Raw genomic sequence first — 19,511 nt, 5'->3', positions numbered from 1 at the left:
AATGGTTTGATCAATAAAGATAATAATGGGTTAATGTTAAGTTGGGTTAACTTACCATAACTTATTTTAAGGGCCTAAATGCTGGGACTTTTTTAGGTTGGGTAAGCATTTACTCTAAAACCCTATGTTCTTTTCTTTACCATTATTAAAGTTTGATGACTGTTTCCTCATGGGTCAGAGGCTGTGTTATCGCTTGATCGAGAGACCAACTTCGCTATTCCTCCTCACTTTGCACTCAGATAATCCTCCTTGATAACACATTTTTCTTTTTCCTTGGTTCCTTTTGCTTCCTCTGTTGAACTATTATGGGAACTCAGTGAGCCCAGAGCTTTTCAATTAAAATGCTACAATGTCTGACTGTCTTGTCTGGCCTTAGCATAAAGGAATAGGATTCAAAAAGTCAAGTTTTGACAACTGATGATTTCTAAGAAACTAACTCGAGGTTACTATAGGGTTCTTATTCAATTTAGTCATTGTTGTCACTGATTTAATAATGGTCAATGGCCAAAATAGAAAGGTTAATTTACTGCAAAGGCATTGTGTTGACAGTTTTCAGATATATGAGTTAGTTTATATATGACAGGTTGTTACAATGCTTCCCTTTCTGAGCTTTAAAAATATTATAGTGGGGTTCTTTTATGAGTTAAATATACACAATCCATCATTCTAAGTCCTTCTTAAACACTGAGATACTGTTTCTACCATTTTGAATAAAATTTTGTGTTGAAGGAGGAAGGAGTTCGTATTCTACTTTCCTTATTTTGAATGGATATAACTGTGAAGACTCTCATTTTTTTCTCTACCCTTTTCTAGGCCTCCTCTCCTAGCCCTGAAAATCTGGAACTTGTCCTTTAATTTTTTAAGAATACATAGTCCTTCCGGTGGTGTGATTTGAGAGATATTAGAAAAATCTCTCCTTGTCCTGGAACAAGGCTCCCTCTAAGGTGTTCTGATGCCACCAAATACTCCACTATATTGGGACACAAAGTCAGGCATTTCTTAAGGGCCCTTCAACTACCTCCCTTGTCCCTTGATCTACTCTCTATTCATACCAGGTTGCCCCTCTTTCGGGACTAGATACAAGGCCATGTCCCAGGGCAGGCATTCCAGCCTCTCATTCACCAAGGAGTCAAAGAGAGGGGCAGGCAGCACCCAGTGGGGTAAATTTCATCCAGTGGGAAATGGGTGATGGAAGTGACTGGGGAAGAGAAATTCCTCCCGCCTTCTTTCTCCCGTTGTGCTACTTCAAGATGCAGTTCCTTTACAGACTTTTTACATAGACCATGGATGAGCGAACGTGTCACTCGTTTCTGTCTTTGTGACTCGCTGTGGAGCTGCACCCAGACTGATGGGTACACTCACGACATTGCGTTGTCTCTTTCCTTTCCTCTTTTCTCATTCTCATGACCCAGAGTTTGTACATCCCCAACAAAGTGATAATCCCTTAATCTGTACCTCAGGCTCTCAGAAGACCCAGTTGAGGCACTTGGTTCTAGAATATTTCTGTTGAGTTAAACAATTTCTTTCTTTGCAGGTATGCTTTGAAAGCAAAGGCATCTAGAAAGGGAAATCTAGGAAGAAATTATGTTCTATTAGGGGAACTGTTAAAGCAACAGGAGGATACTCGTTTATAGGAGGGGAAAAGACAACAAGGAAAAAGGATAGGAAAGGAGTCACCGAAAGATGGAGGAGAACATCAATGTCAAACTTAATCTATTTCAGAGTGGTTTACTCAGCCACCCACAAGCTCAATGTTAAAAAGGATTTCTACCCCTGAATATTTTTTTCAAATCCATTTTAGATATGTCCTCTTTTTGGATGTAGAAAATACTTTTTGTGTATAGTATGCATACTTAGGATTCTGTTTTTCTTTTTAACAATAGAGATACATTGGGGAAATTTCCCAGCTGCCTAAATTCTAACATTGATTTAAATTTTAAAATTTTATTAATTTTACTTTTCAGAAATGAAAAATTAGATATAGAATACATTTGATTGCTAAATAGTATCATCTAAGATATGAATTTATCTGTTATATTTGTATCAATGACTTATTTAACAAACCAACTGAATCAGTAGCACCCATCTGACATAAACAGCATGCTGAGTTGCTGACAGACTGTACTGAAAATATAAAGAAACAGAAATGCATAAGATGATGTATTTCTATTAATTGGTTGAAGTGTATTCACATTAATTATTTTTTAAAAAACACTGGAGAAAAACAGCATGTGAAAAGACCAACATACAGGTTTTTCTCACTGAACATATTTCATCTTGCACTTTAGAAGTGTAATAGGTATATGTACATTTATTTATCTTTTGTAGTTTGTTTCATAGGAATACTTTATACACGAGGCAAATCACATCATAAATGTAGAAATGTCAGTATCCATTAATGAGAATGAGAATCTATATTTTACTAGAGTAGTAAGAATTTTTTTGCTTTTGGTCCCATAGCTGCTATTCTGTTGAGTCCTATATTGTGACAGGTATTGTCAAGGTTAATGATGATAATTTACTTTTTCCAGTTTCTTTAAGCAGCTAGCTAAATTGTTACCTTGTAAGTCATGTATTATGGGCCTCCATTTGTAGATGGACACCCTGTAGTTCCATGTTGAGTAACTTAATCATATCACAAAGCTGGTAAATTAAAAGGTACATTCAGGATTCAAATACAGCTCCATTTGACTCCAAACATATCCTTTTCTTATTAATTCCTCTAATATAAATGAACTTTTGGGAATTTGACTATGAAATATTGTTCTGATTTCTGCTTGTATTTGTAAATTGATATATTCTCTGTTGATTTACAGTTGGATTGCCTAGTGGGACATGGTGTGTGATTTGAATCCTAAAATAAGGTTGATATGATATCACAGGAAATCACTGGATTTAGTAGACACAAGTAGATGTCCTAAATTATCAGAATATAGACATACGAACATTTTGTGATACTGTTATATTTATTTTAAAAATATAAAATGCACTTGGGTCTAAAAATGGAAAGTTCAGCTCCAAGATGAGGCAAATACAACATATGTGACTGTTTGGCTTGGTCACATTTGATCTTTTTAAATAGTTGACCCAGCTGGTATTTGACTTACCTCAGCATTAGCAGTAGCTTTGAGATGACGGGTCATGCTCCTTGTCAAACTGTGTCTCTTTGAATGCTTGTATTGTTCCCAATGACTTCATTCTCTATGCTGGCTGACGGGGATAATACTTCTAATAAATTCCATAATTTTTAATTTGAGAATCTCAAAGTGCAGAAAAGTAAATGGAGCTTTGACTCACTAAAGTAGAATTAAGTTTCTTTTCCTTTTTGTCTTTATGAGTAGATTCGCCATTTAAAAACCAACCCCAGAAATACAGACTCAATGTCTAGTCACTTAGTAAGTGCAGCTAATTTAACTTTTTTGTGTGTTATTTTGTTTTTATTGCTTGAATGCATCTGAGAATTCTGCAGGTCATGTGCAGCAGGGAGACATGGATAATAGATTGAATGAAAGAATAAGAAAACAAAGAGATTGTGAAATATTTGGATGACAGCTAAAATTTAATGCAATATAAAGGGACAAGTGCAAATTCATGTTTAGGTGAAAATTGAAACAAAACAGAACAAAGGAACAAAAAATCCATCAGTACACTGCCTTCTAGCATATAAGAAATTTAGGAGTTTCTTTTTATTCTAAGCAGCATAAAACCCCTGAAATTAATGGAATAATTTAAAAGGGCTGATATGCTATGGGGCTGCTTATGGTGCCTTTAGTGTGGTGGCTGAGAGCCCCACTCTGTCTTTGCTGAAGCATATAAAATAGTGCTTTATTTTAACCCTGTGTTTAAGGAGGATGTAAGGTTTATGAGAGGTCTTGGTGACTTCAGGTAAAATATGATTGAAGTCACCAGGATGTTTAACCTGAGGAAGAGAAATTCTTTCAGGAAGGCTTGATTTCTGGCTTCAAATATGTGAGGATCTGTCATGAGAGAGATGAGACTTATTCTATGTGAATCCAATTAGCAGAGTAAAATTATAGGAAGGAAAAAACTAGTTCAATATCAGGAAGCATTTATAGAGGTTTAGAAAGAGATGGTTAATATTTATTTTGAATGAATGACTGTGATCAAAAGAATGGATGAATGGTCTCATTGAAATGGGATGCCTTAGAAGTCTCTGTGCCAAAATTTTAAAGGTGAGCTTAATGAACTCTCTCAGGGGATGTTTTATAGAGAAGCTGAGAGTTGGTTGGGGGCTTTCCAGGATCTAGTGGGAACTCACCTGCCAGTGCAGGAGACGTAAGAGACACGGGTTCAATCCCTGGATTGGGAAGATCCCAGAGAGGAGGCCATGGTAACCCACTCCAGTATTCCTGCCTGGAGTATTGCCTGTCTCTCTCATGGACAGGGAAGCCTGGCAGGCTACAGTCCATAAAGTTGCAAGAGTCACACATGACTGAGACAATTTAGCCATGAGAGTTGTTTGGCAGGAGATTTGAATACCTCTGAGGTTCTTACTAATTCTGAAATTTAATATAATTTGTGACTCTTAAATGAAAATCTTATGTTTTCCACATCTAGGATCATACTTTCTTTCATTTTTCTCTAAAATAAAATCCATAAGTTCTCTGATAATTTTAATAATGTATCTTCTTTTAAAAATTCTTTTGTTAAATTATTTCACTTGATTTTTGTGAACTAGATCATGGGATAGGCAGAGAGCCTTTGATTGTACTTTTTCTTTGGGAAAAAGGTCAGGATAGTGTGTTAATTAACTCAAGGTCAAGTGGTGAATTAATGACTGAATCTGGTGATCTTTCCATAAGATAATGGCATTTTCCCTAAGAAATTTTTTAAGTCAAAATTTGAGCCTTTGAAGCTATGCAGTTGAATTAGATTAAAGGAATGTATTTAAAAAAAGAGAGCTATGTTTTGGATACAAAAAAACATTAAAATGGTTTGAAGAGAATTTCAGTGGTTCTCAACCAATGTAATTTCTCACCCAAGGAAACATTTGGCAAGGTCTGGAGCTAGTTTTGATTGTGACATTTAGGGTTGGATGGAGGAAGAAAGGGGGGAGACACTGGCATTTTGTGGGCAAAGGCCAGGTATACTGCTAGTCATAGTACAGTGCATAGCGTCCCCAAACAGAGTTATCCAGCTCCAAAATGCTAGTAGTGTGAAAGTGGAGAAACCCATTAGATATTTCCCACTCATTTTAACCAGAACGTGTGTTTCTTTGATCAGTGAGGTAAGATATATTGAATATAAGATATCTTTAAGCTTTTATTCACCAAGGACTTTTCATTTACTTGAAATAAGGTTATACCTGCCAGAACTGCTAACTTTGATGGCAAAGGACTACCTTGCAATTGCAGTGGCCCTGCCTTTTGGGCTACACTTTCCAAATTCTCTGCCTCTGTTATTAACTCATCCTTTGCCTCTCCCCGGTACCTTTGGCATCTTCCTGTCAATTATCTTTCATAATAAAGATGAAAGCAAAGTAATTCTCTCTTCTGTACATATTGACTAAAGGTACCCTTCTCTTTCTAATCTTTGAAGAGTAATCTGCAGTTATTTGCACACATTTCATGCCGTTTCCATCTAGCAAGATATTGTTAGTGCTTTTTGTTTTTCAAATCTAATGCATATACTTCAGTTTTTATTTTTAATTCTCCATCAGCCTTTATCCCTGCTTTTGCTCAGTCATGTCCAACTCTTTGCAACCCTAGGGACTATAGTCTGCCAGGCTCCTCTGTCCATGGGATTTTTAAGGCAAGAATACTGGAGTAGGTCACCATTTCCTCCTCTAGGGAATCTTCCCGACCCAGGGATCCAACCAAAGTCTCCTGTACTGCAGGTGGTTCTTTACTGCTGAGTCACCATGTACAGTTGATCAAATTCTTCTAGGAAACTTCTCTTCTTAGTTCTGTGGCTGTTCCTTCTTGATCCCTTGAGAGCTCGTCTCTTTCTGCTCCTCTGTGATACTGGTTTTTTTTTTTTTTTTTTTTTTTGCAGGATTGTATGCTTAGTCAGCTTTTTTTCTTTTCATACAGTTCTAACAGATCCATATCAATGCCATTAAATACCAGTTTATTTTTCATGACTCCAAAATTCAGAACCTGTAGATTTGACTGCACTCCAGGGTTCCAGATCTAATATCTATCTACTATTTGTAAATGAGACACAGTCATGTCGGATTCAGAATGTCTAAAAATGAATTTTTCTCCATGCCTAGTTTATTCAGTTTGGGCTGCTATAATAAAATAACATAGACTTGGTGGCTTCTAAACAACAAACATTTGTTTTTCAAAGTTCTGGAGGGTGTTAAGCCCCAGATGAAGATCTCTAGCAGATTCAGTGTCTGGAGAGAGCCTGCTTCCTGGTTGATAGCCAGCCATCTTTCTACTGTGTCCTCACATGGCAGAAGGAGCAAGGGAGCTCTGGGAGGTGTCTCTCATAAGGTCCGATCCCAAACATGAGGGCTCCACCCTCACGACCTAGTCATATCACATTCGAGATTAGGTTTCAACAAAACAGTCTATAGCAATCCTCAACCTGTTTGTTTTCTTGTATACCTTATACCTGTGGTTGGTACCACAATCCAACCAGTAACTCTAGTCACAAACTCTGGAGTCATCCTAGACTCCTTTTACCCCACCTCCTACTCTAGCTTGTTAGTCACCAAGTCTTTTTTTGTTTATACTTCACTTTGTGAATATCTCTCATGTTCATTTCTTCTTCTCCGTATGATTATGTTGCCACCACCTTCATTTAGGTGTGTCTGAATCACCTGTACTGGTATTAAAGGAACTTTTTCAAAGTGGAAAAACAGATGATCACAATGGTTCTCACTTAAAACTTTTCGATGACCCCATTTTAACTACATGAAAGTGAAAGTGTTAGTTGCTCAGCCATGTCCAACCCTTTGTGACTTCTTGGACTGTAGCCCTCCAGGCTCTTCAGTCCATGGGATTTTCCAGGCAAGAACACTGGAATGGGTTGCCATTTTCTTCTCCATGGGATCTTCCTGACCCAGGGATGGAATCTGGGTCTCCCACATTGCAGGCAGATTTTTTTACTGTCTGAGCCACCAGGGAAGCAGATCCAAAGTAATTAACATGGCTGTTAGCCATTTGTGACCTACAGGCCCTCCAATCTTTTCTTCCATCACAATCCCCACCCACCCTCCAAAGAACTGGACAAGTTGTATTATTCATGCCATGCCTTTTTATAAGTTGTCTCTTTCATTTAGAATGCCCTGGTTAGTTACAATTTTAGTTGTCTTTTTCTTAAAAATTAATTTTGTTTTTAATAAAGTAATACGCATACACAGATTTTAAAAAATCAAATAGTGCTGAAAAGATCATAATATTGACTAGCAGATCTTTGTTCCTGCCTTCCTGGCTCTTCACCTTGCTAGAATCAACCGCTTTTGACTCTTTAAGGTGCTGCTTCTGTATTTACCTCTGTATTGCTAAACCATTTGCTTGTAATACTATTTCTTGAGTTGTCAAGTTTAGACTTGTTGAGTTTCTCTTCTCATTCCAGTATAGTGACTATAAGGGTAATACTCTAAACACTTAATGATGAGCACTGCATAGATAACAGTTAATCATAACTAGTTACTCTACATGGTCTATGTTGGCTAATCACTGGTCTTGATTTTATGACACATTTGATAGCCCAGTTGGTAAGGAATCTACCTGCAATGCAGGAGACCATGGTTTGATTCCTGGGTCAGGAGGATCCTCTGGAGAAGGGATAGGCTACTTACTCCAGTATTCTTGGGCTTCCCTTGTGGTTCAGCTGGTAAGGAATCTGTCTGCAATGCAGGAGACCTGGGTTCAATCTCTGGGTACCCTGGAGAAGGGAAAGACTACCCAGTCTAGTATTCTGGACTGGAGAATTCCATGGACTATATAGTCCATGGGGTTGCAAAGAGTCGGATATGACTGAGTGACTTTCACTTTCATCAGTATTTACACTATCATTACCACATAAATATTGTCAACTGCTGAAGCAATATAATATAATCATGTTATCTTGATAACTCAGTATTTGTTTTCTAGAAGTTATTGATGTTTTAAAAAAAGCATTTATTACCTATTAAAAAGTCACTGTAATTCTCACCTTCTCTGTGAAGGTTTTGCTGGTATGCAAATTGATTCTCCACCCTGTGTTATTCCCATGTTACCTCTGTTCTGCTTATCACATTATATCTTATAGATTTGCGTGTTGATCTTCCTTATGAGAATATGAGTTCCTTGAAGGTAGTGATAATATTTGTTGTCTTTGAACACTCAGTGTCTTGCATCAGTGCCAAACCCAAAATGTTTAATAAATATCTGTTGAATTATGGATGAAACAGGAGCATCCTTTCTCTTTGAAGTAGCCTTCAATATTGAGTAGATGCTTTTGTGAGCACTTCTCTGATTTCTGAGACTCTCCATATGGATCACACACTCAGATTCCTGTCAGGGTCTAGGAAGTTAAAATGAATGAACTCAGCAAGCCTGGTGGAGTCTGTGGCATTTAAAGAGGTCACATGCTACTAGGTTCCAGCTAGTTGTTGCTATGAAGGTGTTTCAGACTTCCACTTTTAAAATAGAAGCAGAAAAATCCAGGCTTGATATGAACCATCATGATTCAGTTTTAAAAAACTATGCAGACCAAGTAAATTGTTCTTCAAAATCAAGCTTGATTTGGTTCATGACCACTAGCTGATGAAGTTTATTGCATGGGAGTAGGAGGAACTGTGTACCTCGTCCCAGAGCCTTGAACTTGGTGTCTGATTAGCCCGAGAATGCCTAACCCAAGGGATCCTTCCAGGGGCTCTCCTTAGTGGAATTTCTTTGCCAACTGATGCCAGCATGTGGAGTGAGCCTTAACAGAAGACAGCCTGGGCACAGCCTGCCAGAGTGTTCGGAGGCCCCGGCAGGATTTCCATGGAATCAGGACTCCTCTGTCATGTGGGAATAAAGAATGTTATGTTAAATTATAAAGTGATAAGGGAAGGAGCTCAAGAAGACTAAAAGTTGTACACTATCTGCCGAGCCATGTGTGTATCTTTTCTTATGTTAATTTACATTTTACAATACTCCTAAGAGGAAGATATTGCCATCCTTAGTTTGCAGATGTTAAATCTCTATCAGATTTAGTTTTTTTTTTTTTCAATTTCCATCATCAGAACAGATTAACTGAAGAATTAATGCCTCTGATTCTACCCATGAAGAAAGCCCATATATGGGGTTTTAAAAATGATTTAAACCTGTTTTATAATTAAAAAAGGATAAAATTTTCCACTGGACATTGACATTGGGATCTTTGAACTTAATGTTTGTTTTGTATGTTCATAGATTAATCTAAGATTGCTCATCTGTCAACATTTGTTGAAGATCCCTTGTGCTCTGTGTTAAATAACAGGATTTCAGAGCTGGGAAATATACAATTCCTGTACTTGAGAAGTCTTAAATGACTGTTTCTGATTTGTTCTAAGTGTGAAAGGAGAAGCTAGGTAATAGGGTTAAAGGCAGAAAAATATATAGAAATTTGGTATCCAAGTTGTGCCAAATTGTGTTTTGTTTTTTAATTTGAGCTGCTCCTTTTTTCTTGTTTCAACAAACAGAATAGTCAAGTAGAAAAATTAGAAAGTGCAAATTAGGATAATTAAGGAAAAATTCTTCTAACCATGTGGGCAACTCTATCTATTTACTTACCCATCTTTTTTTAAACTATTTATCTATGTGGATATTTTTATATTTATCACAAGCACATGCAGGAAAAAACACTCAGATCTCACTAATTACTATTCTATAAACTGCTTCTCTTACTGAGGGATATTTTTAAATGTTTGAAACAGATTTTTATGACTGAAGAGCATTTTATTACATGGAAGTATTTCCTATATATTTAATCAGTTCTCTATTGTTAGATATTTAGGCCAATTTCTAATTTTTTTTATAAGCCATCACATGTAGAAATTTTGTAGTGAAATCTTTTTATGTATTTTAATTTATTTCCTTGGGAAAAATTGCTAGGAATGAGACTACTGGATTTAAACACTTGTACAATTTTTAAGCTTTTAGCTAAAAGCTAAGAGTCCTGATAAATTGTCCTGTGGAAGAGTAGTAATAATTTGTCTGTTATCAATGGATATGAGTTTCTTTTTCTCTTCACTGTTTCCAATGCTAAGTACCATCTCTTTTTTAAAAAAAAAATTTTTCCCCCCAATTCAATAGAGATAGAAAAAACTCTCTGTTTTGAAAAAACTGTTTTTGAAACTCTTCCAGCCTTTGAACTTTCTAGATTCTATTGTTATCTGGTATAATACTATCGCTTTGTGTTTTGATTACTTGGTTGGCTGATTACCTGCCTTAGCAGCGTTGGAAGAGTTTGAGAATAGGGCATTTCCTGTCCACAGGTGTGTTTTAGGGGTGCTTGTGGATGTTTGTTGAGCTTAATTGTACTTGAAGGGCACGTGGAGTTTAGAACCTTGTCAACACAACCAGTGGGCAAGTTACTCTGTTCTTGCAAGTTACTCTGTTCCTACTAGTTGCATAATAATGAGTACTGAGTACTGATTTAATAATTTAACTGAGTACTGATTAAGTGTTAGCACTGCATTAAGTGCTTTGCATACTTAGCTGGTTTGAGCCTCACGACAGCACTCTGAAGAAGGGATAATAATTATCTCCATCTTGCCGATGAGGGAACCGAGAGGTTATGAAACTTGCCCATGGTACAGGGCTGTAAAGTGGCAAAAACAGATTATGAACTCAGGATCATCCAGCTCCCAAGCAGTTTTATCATTCCTCCTCTGCCCTCTCCTCTCCAGCTTCTTATTATAGATATTTTAAAGTACATGTAAAAGTAGAGACAACAGCAGAGTGAACCTTGACATACATACCACCCAGCTTCAACAATGATCAATATGTGGGCAATCTTGTTTCATCTATGTCTTTCCCTCACTGCCACACACCTGTCTTCTCTTGTTGGATTATTTTAAAGCAAATCAGAGATACATTAATTTCTTTAATAAGTATTTAAATACATATCTCTAAGAGATATAGATTCTGTTTTTAAAATCTAAACCACAATATCATTATCACACTTGCTGCTGCTGCTGCTGCTAAGTCGCTTCAGTCATGTTTGACTCTGTGCGATCCCATAGATGGCAGCCCACCAGGCTCTTCAATCCCTGGGATTCTCCAGGCAAGAATACTGGAGTGGGTTGCCACTTCCTTCTCTAATGCATGCATGCATGCTAAGTCGCTTCTGTCGTGTCTGAGTCTATGCGACCCTATGGACAGGAGCCCACCAGGCTCCTCTGTACACAGGATTCTCTAGGCAAGAATACTGGAGTGGTTGCCATTTCCTTCTCCTATCATGCTTGACACTCTAATAATTTCTTAAGATTGTCAGATTCCCCTGATTATCTTTACTGTGATTTTTACTGTTGGTTTGTTTGAATCAGAATCCCTGCAAGGACTACCCTTGGTATTCTAAACTTTCCTAATCTCAGCACAGTGTTCCTTTCCTCCCCCTGCTTTTCCATGAGGCCTGTCCTTCTCAGAGACAGAGTTACTAAGCTGGAGGGACTTCAAATTTTAAAATAGTTCCTATGAATTGAATATCTAGTCTGCATCTCCCCAGAAGGAAGCACACTGAGTAGTTAAAACTTGAGAAGCACTGGGTGTGTGAAGACCAGTGGAGAAAACACATTGCCACATGGGTTCATTATCCCTCCTCCCTGAAGCTCACCAGTGCATATTCATCAGGTGGCTGAGAACTCCCGTTGTTCTGCTTATAGGATAAGGCTCCATCACAGCTATGGCTAAGTCTTCTCACTTATAGGGCCAAGTCTCATCAGATATAAGTGATGTGTGTGTTGTTTGTTTAGTCGTGTCTGACTCTTTGCAACCCCATGGACTATAGCCCTCCAGGCTCCTCTGTCTATGGGATTTCCCAGGCAAGAATACTGGAGTGGGTTGCCATTCCCTTCTCCAGGAAATCTTCCCAAACCCAGGGATTGAACCCAGGTCTCCCACGTTGTGGGCAGATTCTTTAATGTCTGAGCCACTAGGGAAACCCAGAAAGTGATACTGGCTTGAAAATTCTGTCTTGAGCCTTTAGCTTAAAAAATGAGACATGCTGGCCTGGGTGCCCCTTCCATGATGCAAGAGAATAACTTGGAAATGGGAGCCACAGGCTTGTTATTTTCGTAAATGGTCGAGACTTTGATAGAATCTTTTGTCTTGAGCACATTTTCAAGGTTTCATGTTTGTTTTGGTTCTGTTTTGAACTTGAAGGTCTAGTGATCCTCCACTGTGTTCTGGCAGATGGGAATTCAACCAGAAGTCCTGAAAATGATGGCCTTCTCTGTGGAGATCATGCAGAAAACTGCCCAGGTAATGCATGACTAGTGATGTCTTTGTGTTTCATCAGCTTTGTATTCAATCTCAGAAAGCTGACTTCCCTAAATTTTAAGTTGTTGATAATACAGTAATCATAAAACCATATAGTTTTTTGAGCACTTGCTAATGTACCAGGCACTGGGCTTTACATACAGTAATGCATTCACTCCTTGCAAGAACTCTATGAGCTAGTAACACTTTTTACTTTTTTCAAGGTGAAGCTAGAAAGAATATGTAATTGCCAAAGGTCACACCACTGGTATACTACAGTTTTGGGATTGACACTCAGGTCTTTCTCATTCCATCATAGACGTGACTTCCAGCCTCTAGCATCATGTGATATCTTAGACTAGATTCATAGAAAGTTGGCACATTCTATTAAAATTTTATTTTCTATTTTATAACTTAAAACAAGGGAAGAAGTCATCAATTTTTAGAACATATTTTACCTTACAGATGCTTGAATTAGTATTCTCAAAGTTATTAGTCTGAGGCGGAGTTCAGCTTTAGTAGAGTCAGATAGTAAAAACTGAAGTTTTGTGGGGCTTATGGTCTTTTTTGTAACTACTCTGCTCTACCACTGAAAGCAGCCATCAGTTCAGTTCAGTTCAGTTCAGTCACTCAGTCATGTCCGACTCTTTGCGACCCCATGAATCATAGCACGCCAGGCCTCCCTGTCCATCACCATCTCCTGGAGTTCACTCAAACTCATGTCCATTGAGTCAGGGATGCCATCCAGCCATCTCATCCTCTGTCATCCTCTCTTCCTCCTGCCCCCAATCCCTCCCAACATCAGAGTCTTTTCCAATGAGTCAACTCTTCCCATGAGGTGGCCAAAGTACTGGAGTTTCAGCTTCAGCATCGTTCCTTCCAAAGAACATCCAGGACTGATCTCCTTTAGAATGGACTGGTTGAATCTCCTTGCAGTCCAAGGGACTCTCAAGAGTCTTCTTCAACACCACAGTTCAAAAGCATCCATTCTTCGGTGCTCAGCTTTCTTCACAGTCCAACTCTCAGCCATAGACAGTATGCAAATGAATGGCTTTGGATGTCTTCCAATAAAACTTTTTTTTAGAGGAACAAGCTGTGAACCAGATTTGGTTTTTGGGTCACAGTTGACTGACTTCTGGTCTAAGGTCTGTCTGTCATTTACACATTGTATGGGCTGATCTTCTACAGGGGCCATTTCTTATTTCAAAAGAAAACACAACACAACATAGGCCAATTCTGAAAGTAGGGCAGAGTGGAGAAGAATCTCTGGAAACTTCTCTGAGCTGCAGTATGGTGACCTGGTGCAAGTACTCCTTTCCTAGTGTCCTGGGGATGTTGTAACTGAGCCAGGAACACGCTGAGCAAGTCGTCCTGATGTGAGTCATCCGTTCCAGCCCAACTTTCCTCTTTCCTCCCTCCCATTAGTGGGTGGTCTGGAGAGTGCCCATGGGCTGTGGAGTCCATGGCTGTCTTAGATCATGACAGTGTGGGTCTTGTCACCTGTGTAGTGAGGAGGACAAAGCCTACTTTATGTGTGTGCTTTCCTTCAGTCTGGTTTCATATGTCTTAAATGACACTTTCATATTTCCTTTGGGAGATTATTCTGTAATCTGATGATTGACAGGGTTAAAAAATATTACTTATCCTCCTAAATGTATTTTTAAATTTTGTTATTATCATGAGAACTTTTAACAACATTTTTAGTGCACAATACAATATTACTGGGGCTTCCTGGAACCCTCCTGCCAATGTGGGAGACTAAGAGGCCTGGGTTTGATTCCTGAGTCGGGGAGATCCCCTGGAGGCGGGCATGGCAACCCACTCCAGTATTCTTGCCTGGGAAATCCTATGGACAGAGGAACCTAGCAGGCTACAGTCCATAGGGCTGTAGAGTCAAAGACGACTGAAGTGACTTAGCATATATTATTAACTATAGCCTCTGATGTTGGATAGTAGATCTCTAGAAATTATTTATCTTACAGAACTGAAGTTTATAGCCCTTGAACAACAAACAAGGCCTCTCTCCATGACCCCTGGCAACCACCATTCTACTTGGTTTCTGTGGATTTGGCTATTTAGATGCTCATATAAGTTGAATCATGTATTACTTGTCCTTTGGTGACTGGTTTATTTCTCTTAGCATAATGCCTTCCAGGTTCATCCATGTTGCTGCATATTGCAAAATTTTCTTCTTGTTTAAGACTGATTAATATTCCATTGTCTGTATATACTGTATTTCCTTTATCAGTTCATCTCTTGATAAATATTTTCACTGTTTCCACATCTTGGCTATTGTGAAAATGCTACAATTAACATGGGAGTGCAGCTTCTTTTTTGAGATCCTGATTTTTGGATAAATATCCAGGAGTGGTATTGTTGGATCATACGGCTGTTCCACTTAAAATTTTTGAACAAATTCCTTGCTGTTTTCTATAGAGGCTGTAGATTGCCCTTTCAGTCTATAAATTGTTGGTTTCCTAGTTTGTTTAAGATCACAGGTAAGCAGAGTAGCCTGACATGAACTTGGAAAGACTGGCTCTAGAATGTGTATTGTTAATTCCCATGGTAATAGTCTAGAATCACTTTAGAAGACCAGAATGCTCAATACAGGAGAAAAATTATGAAAAAAAAAACAATTGCTTGAAAGTGCAAATGGCAGTAGTTTCTTGAGAGAGAAATTAACGTAAAACAGGAGCAGATTGTCTCTGTTGAGTAACTATGTGACCTTGAGCACATTGCTTAAGCTTTCAAAGACTTAGTTTGGAACCTGTAAAATAAAGAAGTGACTTTCAGTGGTCCCCAACCTTTTTGGCACTAGGGATGGATTTCATAGAAGACAATTTTTCCACAGACTGGGATGGGGGTGTTGTTTGGGGATGATTCAATTGCATTACTTGTATTGTGCACTTTGAAAGTGAAAAAGTGAAAGTATTAGGAAGTCAGTCCTGTCTGACTCTTGTGACCCTATGGACTGTAGCCTGCCAGAGTCCTCTGTCCTTGAAATTCTCCAGGCAAGAATACTGGAGTGGGTTGCCATTCCCTTTTCCAAGGGATCTTCCCAGGGAGAGAACTCAAGTCTCCAGCACTGTAGGCAGATTCTTTACTCTGAGCCGCCAGGGAAGTCCATTGTGCACTTTATTTCTATTCAAATGCTGCTGATCTGACAGGAAGTACCGGTCTACACCCTGGAGGTTGGGGACCCCTGAATTAAATGATTTTTAAGAGTCCTTGTTTCTAAATGATTTCAGGATTTTACTTGCCAACAGCCCCAGTCTTTAAGCATTCCATTTTTAGTCCGTCATTTAAGACCTTGAATGAAACATTTATTCAGTTTGTCAGTACTTATGAGCTACCTACTATACAGGAGGCCCCATTCCAAGTGCCCAGGATGCAGCAGTGAACAAAATGGTCAAAGATGAGGTCACAAAGATACTAGGAAAAAAGAGGTAGAGGCTATTTACTGAGATGAGGAAGGACAAGATTTGAGGGGGTGGAAATTCTAGGTTCCATTTTGGAAGTGTTAAGTTGAAATGCCAGTTAGACATGTTAATGAGGCAGTTAGCATGGGAGGAAGAGATCTGGGATGGAAACAAATTTGGGCATTGTTATCATTAAGCTGTTTGAAGCCAGGAAACCCCCAGAGAGGAAGAGGAGCAAGGAGAAAAGCTGAAAAAGTGTTGCACCTCCATGCATTGCAAAATTTAGGAGCTGAGGGAGTTGAAGTCAAACCAGCCAGGGAGAATGAGCAAAGGAGGCATCACATGCACTCTTGAAAAACAAAAAGAATACAGTTTTTTTCCTGTTCATTCTTATTTACCTCCTAGCCAAGAATAATATTACATATATGAAATACACTCAAATCTCAACACTGAATTCTTTCTTCTTCCTTTAAAAGGGCTAGAATGAAAAGTGCAGCTATAAGTGAATGTCCACTCCTGTAAGCTCACAAATGGTTGACACAGTCCTTCTGGGTAAAAGACTTGCTGATGAGGCCTGATGGCCCTCTGTATAAGCATATCCTAGAAGCTCAGGAGAGTAACAAGTACGTCTGTGAGATTTATTTTTCTTTTCCTGGAGAAATAGACCAATTCACATTTTGACAAAAAACAGCATTGAACGTAAGACAAATGGGAATCCTCAATTACAATACATTTTCTGATGTTGCACTTTTTCAAGAACATCCTGAATTTACACTCCCCTGTCCCATGGAGATAGTTATCAAGATAAGAAGAAAAATTAACTTAAAAAAAAATAAAACCTTCTTCCTCCCCTCTTGGTTTAAGAAGCTTGTAAAATGAAGAAGTCCCTACTGGGAAGATGTCTAAAATATTAAAGTCTCAGGCTGTACTTCATAGTCTAAGAGGAAACTTTTCTCCAGATTCTGCTGTGACCATTTGAACTGTTCAGTGCACTGATTGCTTCCCCCTCTTTTTAGGTCAGATATCTGTGTAGGAAGGTCAATTTATAACGATTTTTTTTCCTTCCTCTCTCGCTTTGTTAATACTTGTGGGACTTCTATCTCAAAATATAAAAAGTTGAGAAGTTTAAAGTGTTAGTTGCTCAACTGGGTTCGACTCTTTGCAACTCCATGGACTTTGGCTTGCTAGGGTTCTTGGTCCGTGGATTTCTTCAGACAAGAATACGGGAGTAGGTAGCCATTCTCTTCTCCAGGATATCTTCCTGACCCAGTGATCGAATCTGGGTCCCCTGCATTGCAGGCAGATTCTTTACCATCTGAGCCACCAGGGAAGCCTGAATTTAGTTCCTCTCTTTTAAATCTCTTACATAGAGATTTAACTATGTATTTAACTAAAGGTTTAGAGATACAAGAGGTTATAAATACTGTAATGAGATTTACCAAAAAAGCATTATCCCAGTAATTGATTTCAGAAGAGTTGCTGATATTGATATCATTTGCAAAATCATTAAATAGATTTTTCATGAGCCTTATCAGAATAGGTAAGGGATGATTTTATGAAAATAAGCCTAATGTATTAATTGTGAAGAGTTTTAATCACAAAGGCATGACAAAGCCTGCTTGGCTGGAGAATAAGAATCAAGTACAGAAAGACTAGGGCTTCCCAGGAGGGGTTAGTAGAAAAGAACCTGCCTGCCAGTGCAGGAGACGTAAGAGACATGGGTTTGATCCCTGGGTTTGGAAGATCCCCTGGAGAAGGGCATGGCAACCCATTCTGGTATTCTTGACTGAAGAATTCCATGGACAGAGGATTCTGGGGGGCTACAGTCCATAGTGTTACAAGGAGTTAGACACGACTGAAGCAACTTAGCACATACACACAGAAAGACTAAAGAACCATACTGTTTGATCAAAGCATCCATCAAAATGAGGAAAATTCTATATTTAAACTAGGTTATCTGGGTGTCTGCTGTATTCCTCCACTTTAGTTTGGCCCAAGAAAATCCATCACATCTCTTCTAATGATTCTTATGACCCCCAGAATGTGACCACTTCCTATCTACCTGCCCATACTATCAAAGAAAGATATTCTTACTTCTGATCCCTCTACTAACTCTTGGAATCACATTTTGACGTCATTGACCTCCAGTATCCCTGGTGGTTTCTTATTTAATTGGCTGTAGAATCTTTGGAATACTGTTTCTCATGAAGAGTTTGTGATATGTTACCTGCCGTGCCCATTCACTTAAAAGATTGTGCTGTGATCTGGTTCATGCAAGTTTCCCATGTAATTGTGTGGAACAAACTCATTCCCAGAGAAATGCTTTGGTTTGGGGAGTGTGAGTTGGAAAAGAGCAAGTAGGAGGGAAAAAGAGCAATTAAGTTCCACCACCCCTACTATTTGGAATAGGAAATGGCACCCCACTCCAGTATTCTTGCCTGGGAAATCCCATGGACAGAGGAGCCTGGCAGGCTGCAGTCCATGGAGTTAAAAAAGAATCAGACACAACTTAGTGACTAAATAACAGCAAACAAACCTCAGTATCAGAGAAATCTTCATGGCTGTTACATTTTTAAGACCATGCCATTCACTTGTCAGTAGAGAAACACAATACGTAGGACTAGTCATTCTTTTGTCGTAAGATTAACTTTTCCTTTTTCTTGATAAATATCTCTGGAATGGAAGGACAGACTTTACTGTCCCCTTCCCTATGTCATCAGGTCTCATGATAGACAGAAAATGGTGGATTTCACAGCTGTTCAATTTTCAGAAAATGTGACCTTGACGAATATTAGATGAAAGCAACTGGAATTTTAGGTGCATTTCAAAGGAGGAAATGCTGATAAAGCCTTCTCATTTCCATGCAAGAGAGAGAGAGAGAGAGAGAGAGGCTCCCATTTAGCTTTTTCGCAGGGGAGTGGGGAGTGGGGAGGGCAATATGTATGATTAATTTTTCTTCCAGGTTTTAAAGTTCCATAGAGAAATCATAGCACGTTTTCTGCTTGGTGACATGGAAGGGTTTTTAAATCCAAATAATGCTGGGAATATTTAAGGGCATGCTTATTTGGCAAAGGAGAGAACTCTGTGAGCAATCAAAACAGGACTTGGCAACCCTTTCCCTGGCATGGATTTGTGTTGCTTGGATGAACCGAGGCTGATCAAATCACTGCATCCAGCAGCTGCTGGTTAAGGCGCTCTCTGGTATCTTGCTCTGTATGGTGTTTATTAAAAAGGCTGGCTATGTTTAGCAGGGCATGGCAGCCAGAGGAATTAGTGGAGTTCAGGATACAGAGCCATACAGCTTATATAAGTCAGGTGTGCTTTACAAAGTAGAAAAGACCTTTCTGGAGCCCAGCAGATCCGTCAGTAAGTCTCACTGCTTCTTTATTGGCGTGTAGTTGATTTACAGTGCTGTGTTAGTTTTAGTTGTACAGCAAAGGGATGAAGTTATACATATACATATTCTTTTTCAGATTCATTTCTCATATAGGTTATTATGCAGTACTGAGTAGAGTTCCCTGAGCTATACAGTAGGTCCTTGTTCTTAACCTGTTCTTTTATTTTATTGTATTAATCATGTTTTAAATTTTCTGTATTTTATGATGGAAATGGTACTGATGATTCTCTATTCTTTTATTCATCTCCTTGCCCTCCATTCCCCTGCCCCAAGCCTGTATCATGTATGTCT

General features: G+C 38.7%; 1 protein-coding gene across 3 annotated transcripts in view; it reads left to right on the top strand.

Annotated features, from left to right (window-relative positions):
• The window catches only part of BTC (betacellulin), a 48,848-nt gene that overhangs the window by 11,299 nt on the left and 18,038 nt on the right, over positions 1 to 19,511 (top strand). For 2 of the 3 annotated variants that reach the window (XM_027971082.3, XM_027971079.3), the window contains exon 2: positions 12,309 to 12,407. In XM_027971082.3, coding sequence (XP_027826883.1) covers positions 12,309 to 12,407 — 99 coding nt within the window. Of the gene's footprint in view, positions 1 to 12,308; positions 12,408 to 19,062; positions 19,190 to 19,511 lie in introns of those variants that run through there. The other variant, XM_027971081.3, reaches the window with a different exon arrangement.

This window comes from Ovis aries, chromosome 6 (genome assembly GCF_016772045.2).
Source record: "Ovis aries strain OAR_USU_Benz2616 breed Rambouillet chromosome 6, ARS-UI_Ramb_v3.0, whole genome shotgun sequence".
NCBI lineage: Eukaryota > Metazoa > Chordata > Mammalia > Artiodactyla > Bovidae > Ovis > Ovis aries.
Note: the sequence above shows the minus strand (reverse complement) of the source record. Positions and strands in the feature narration are given on the sequence as shown.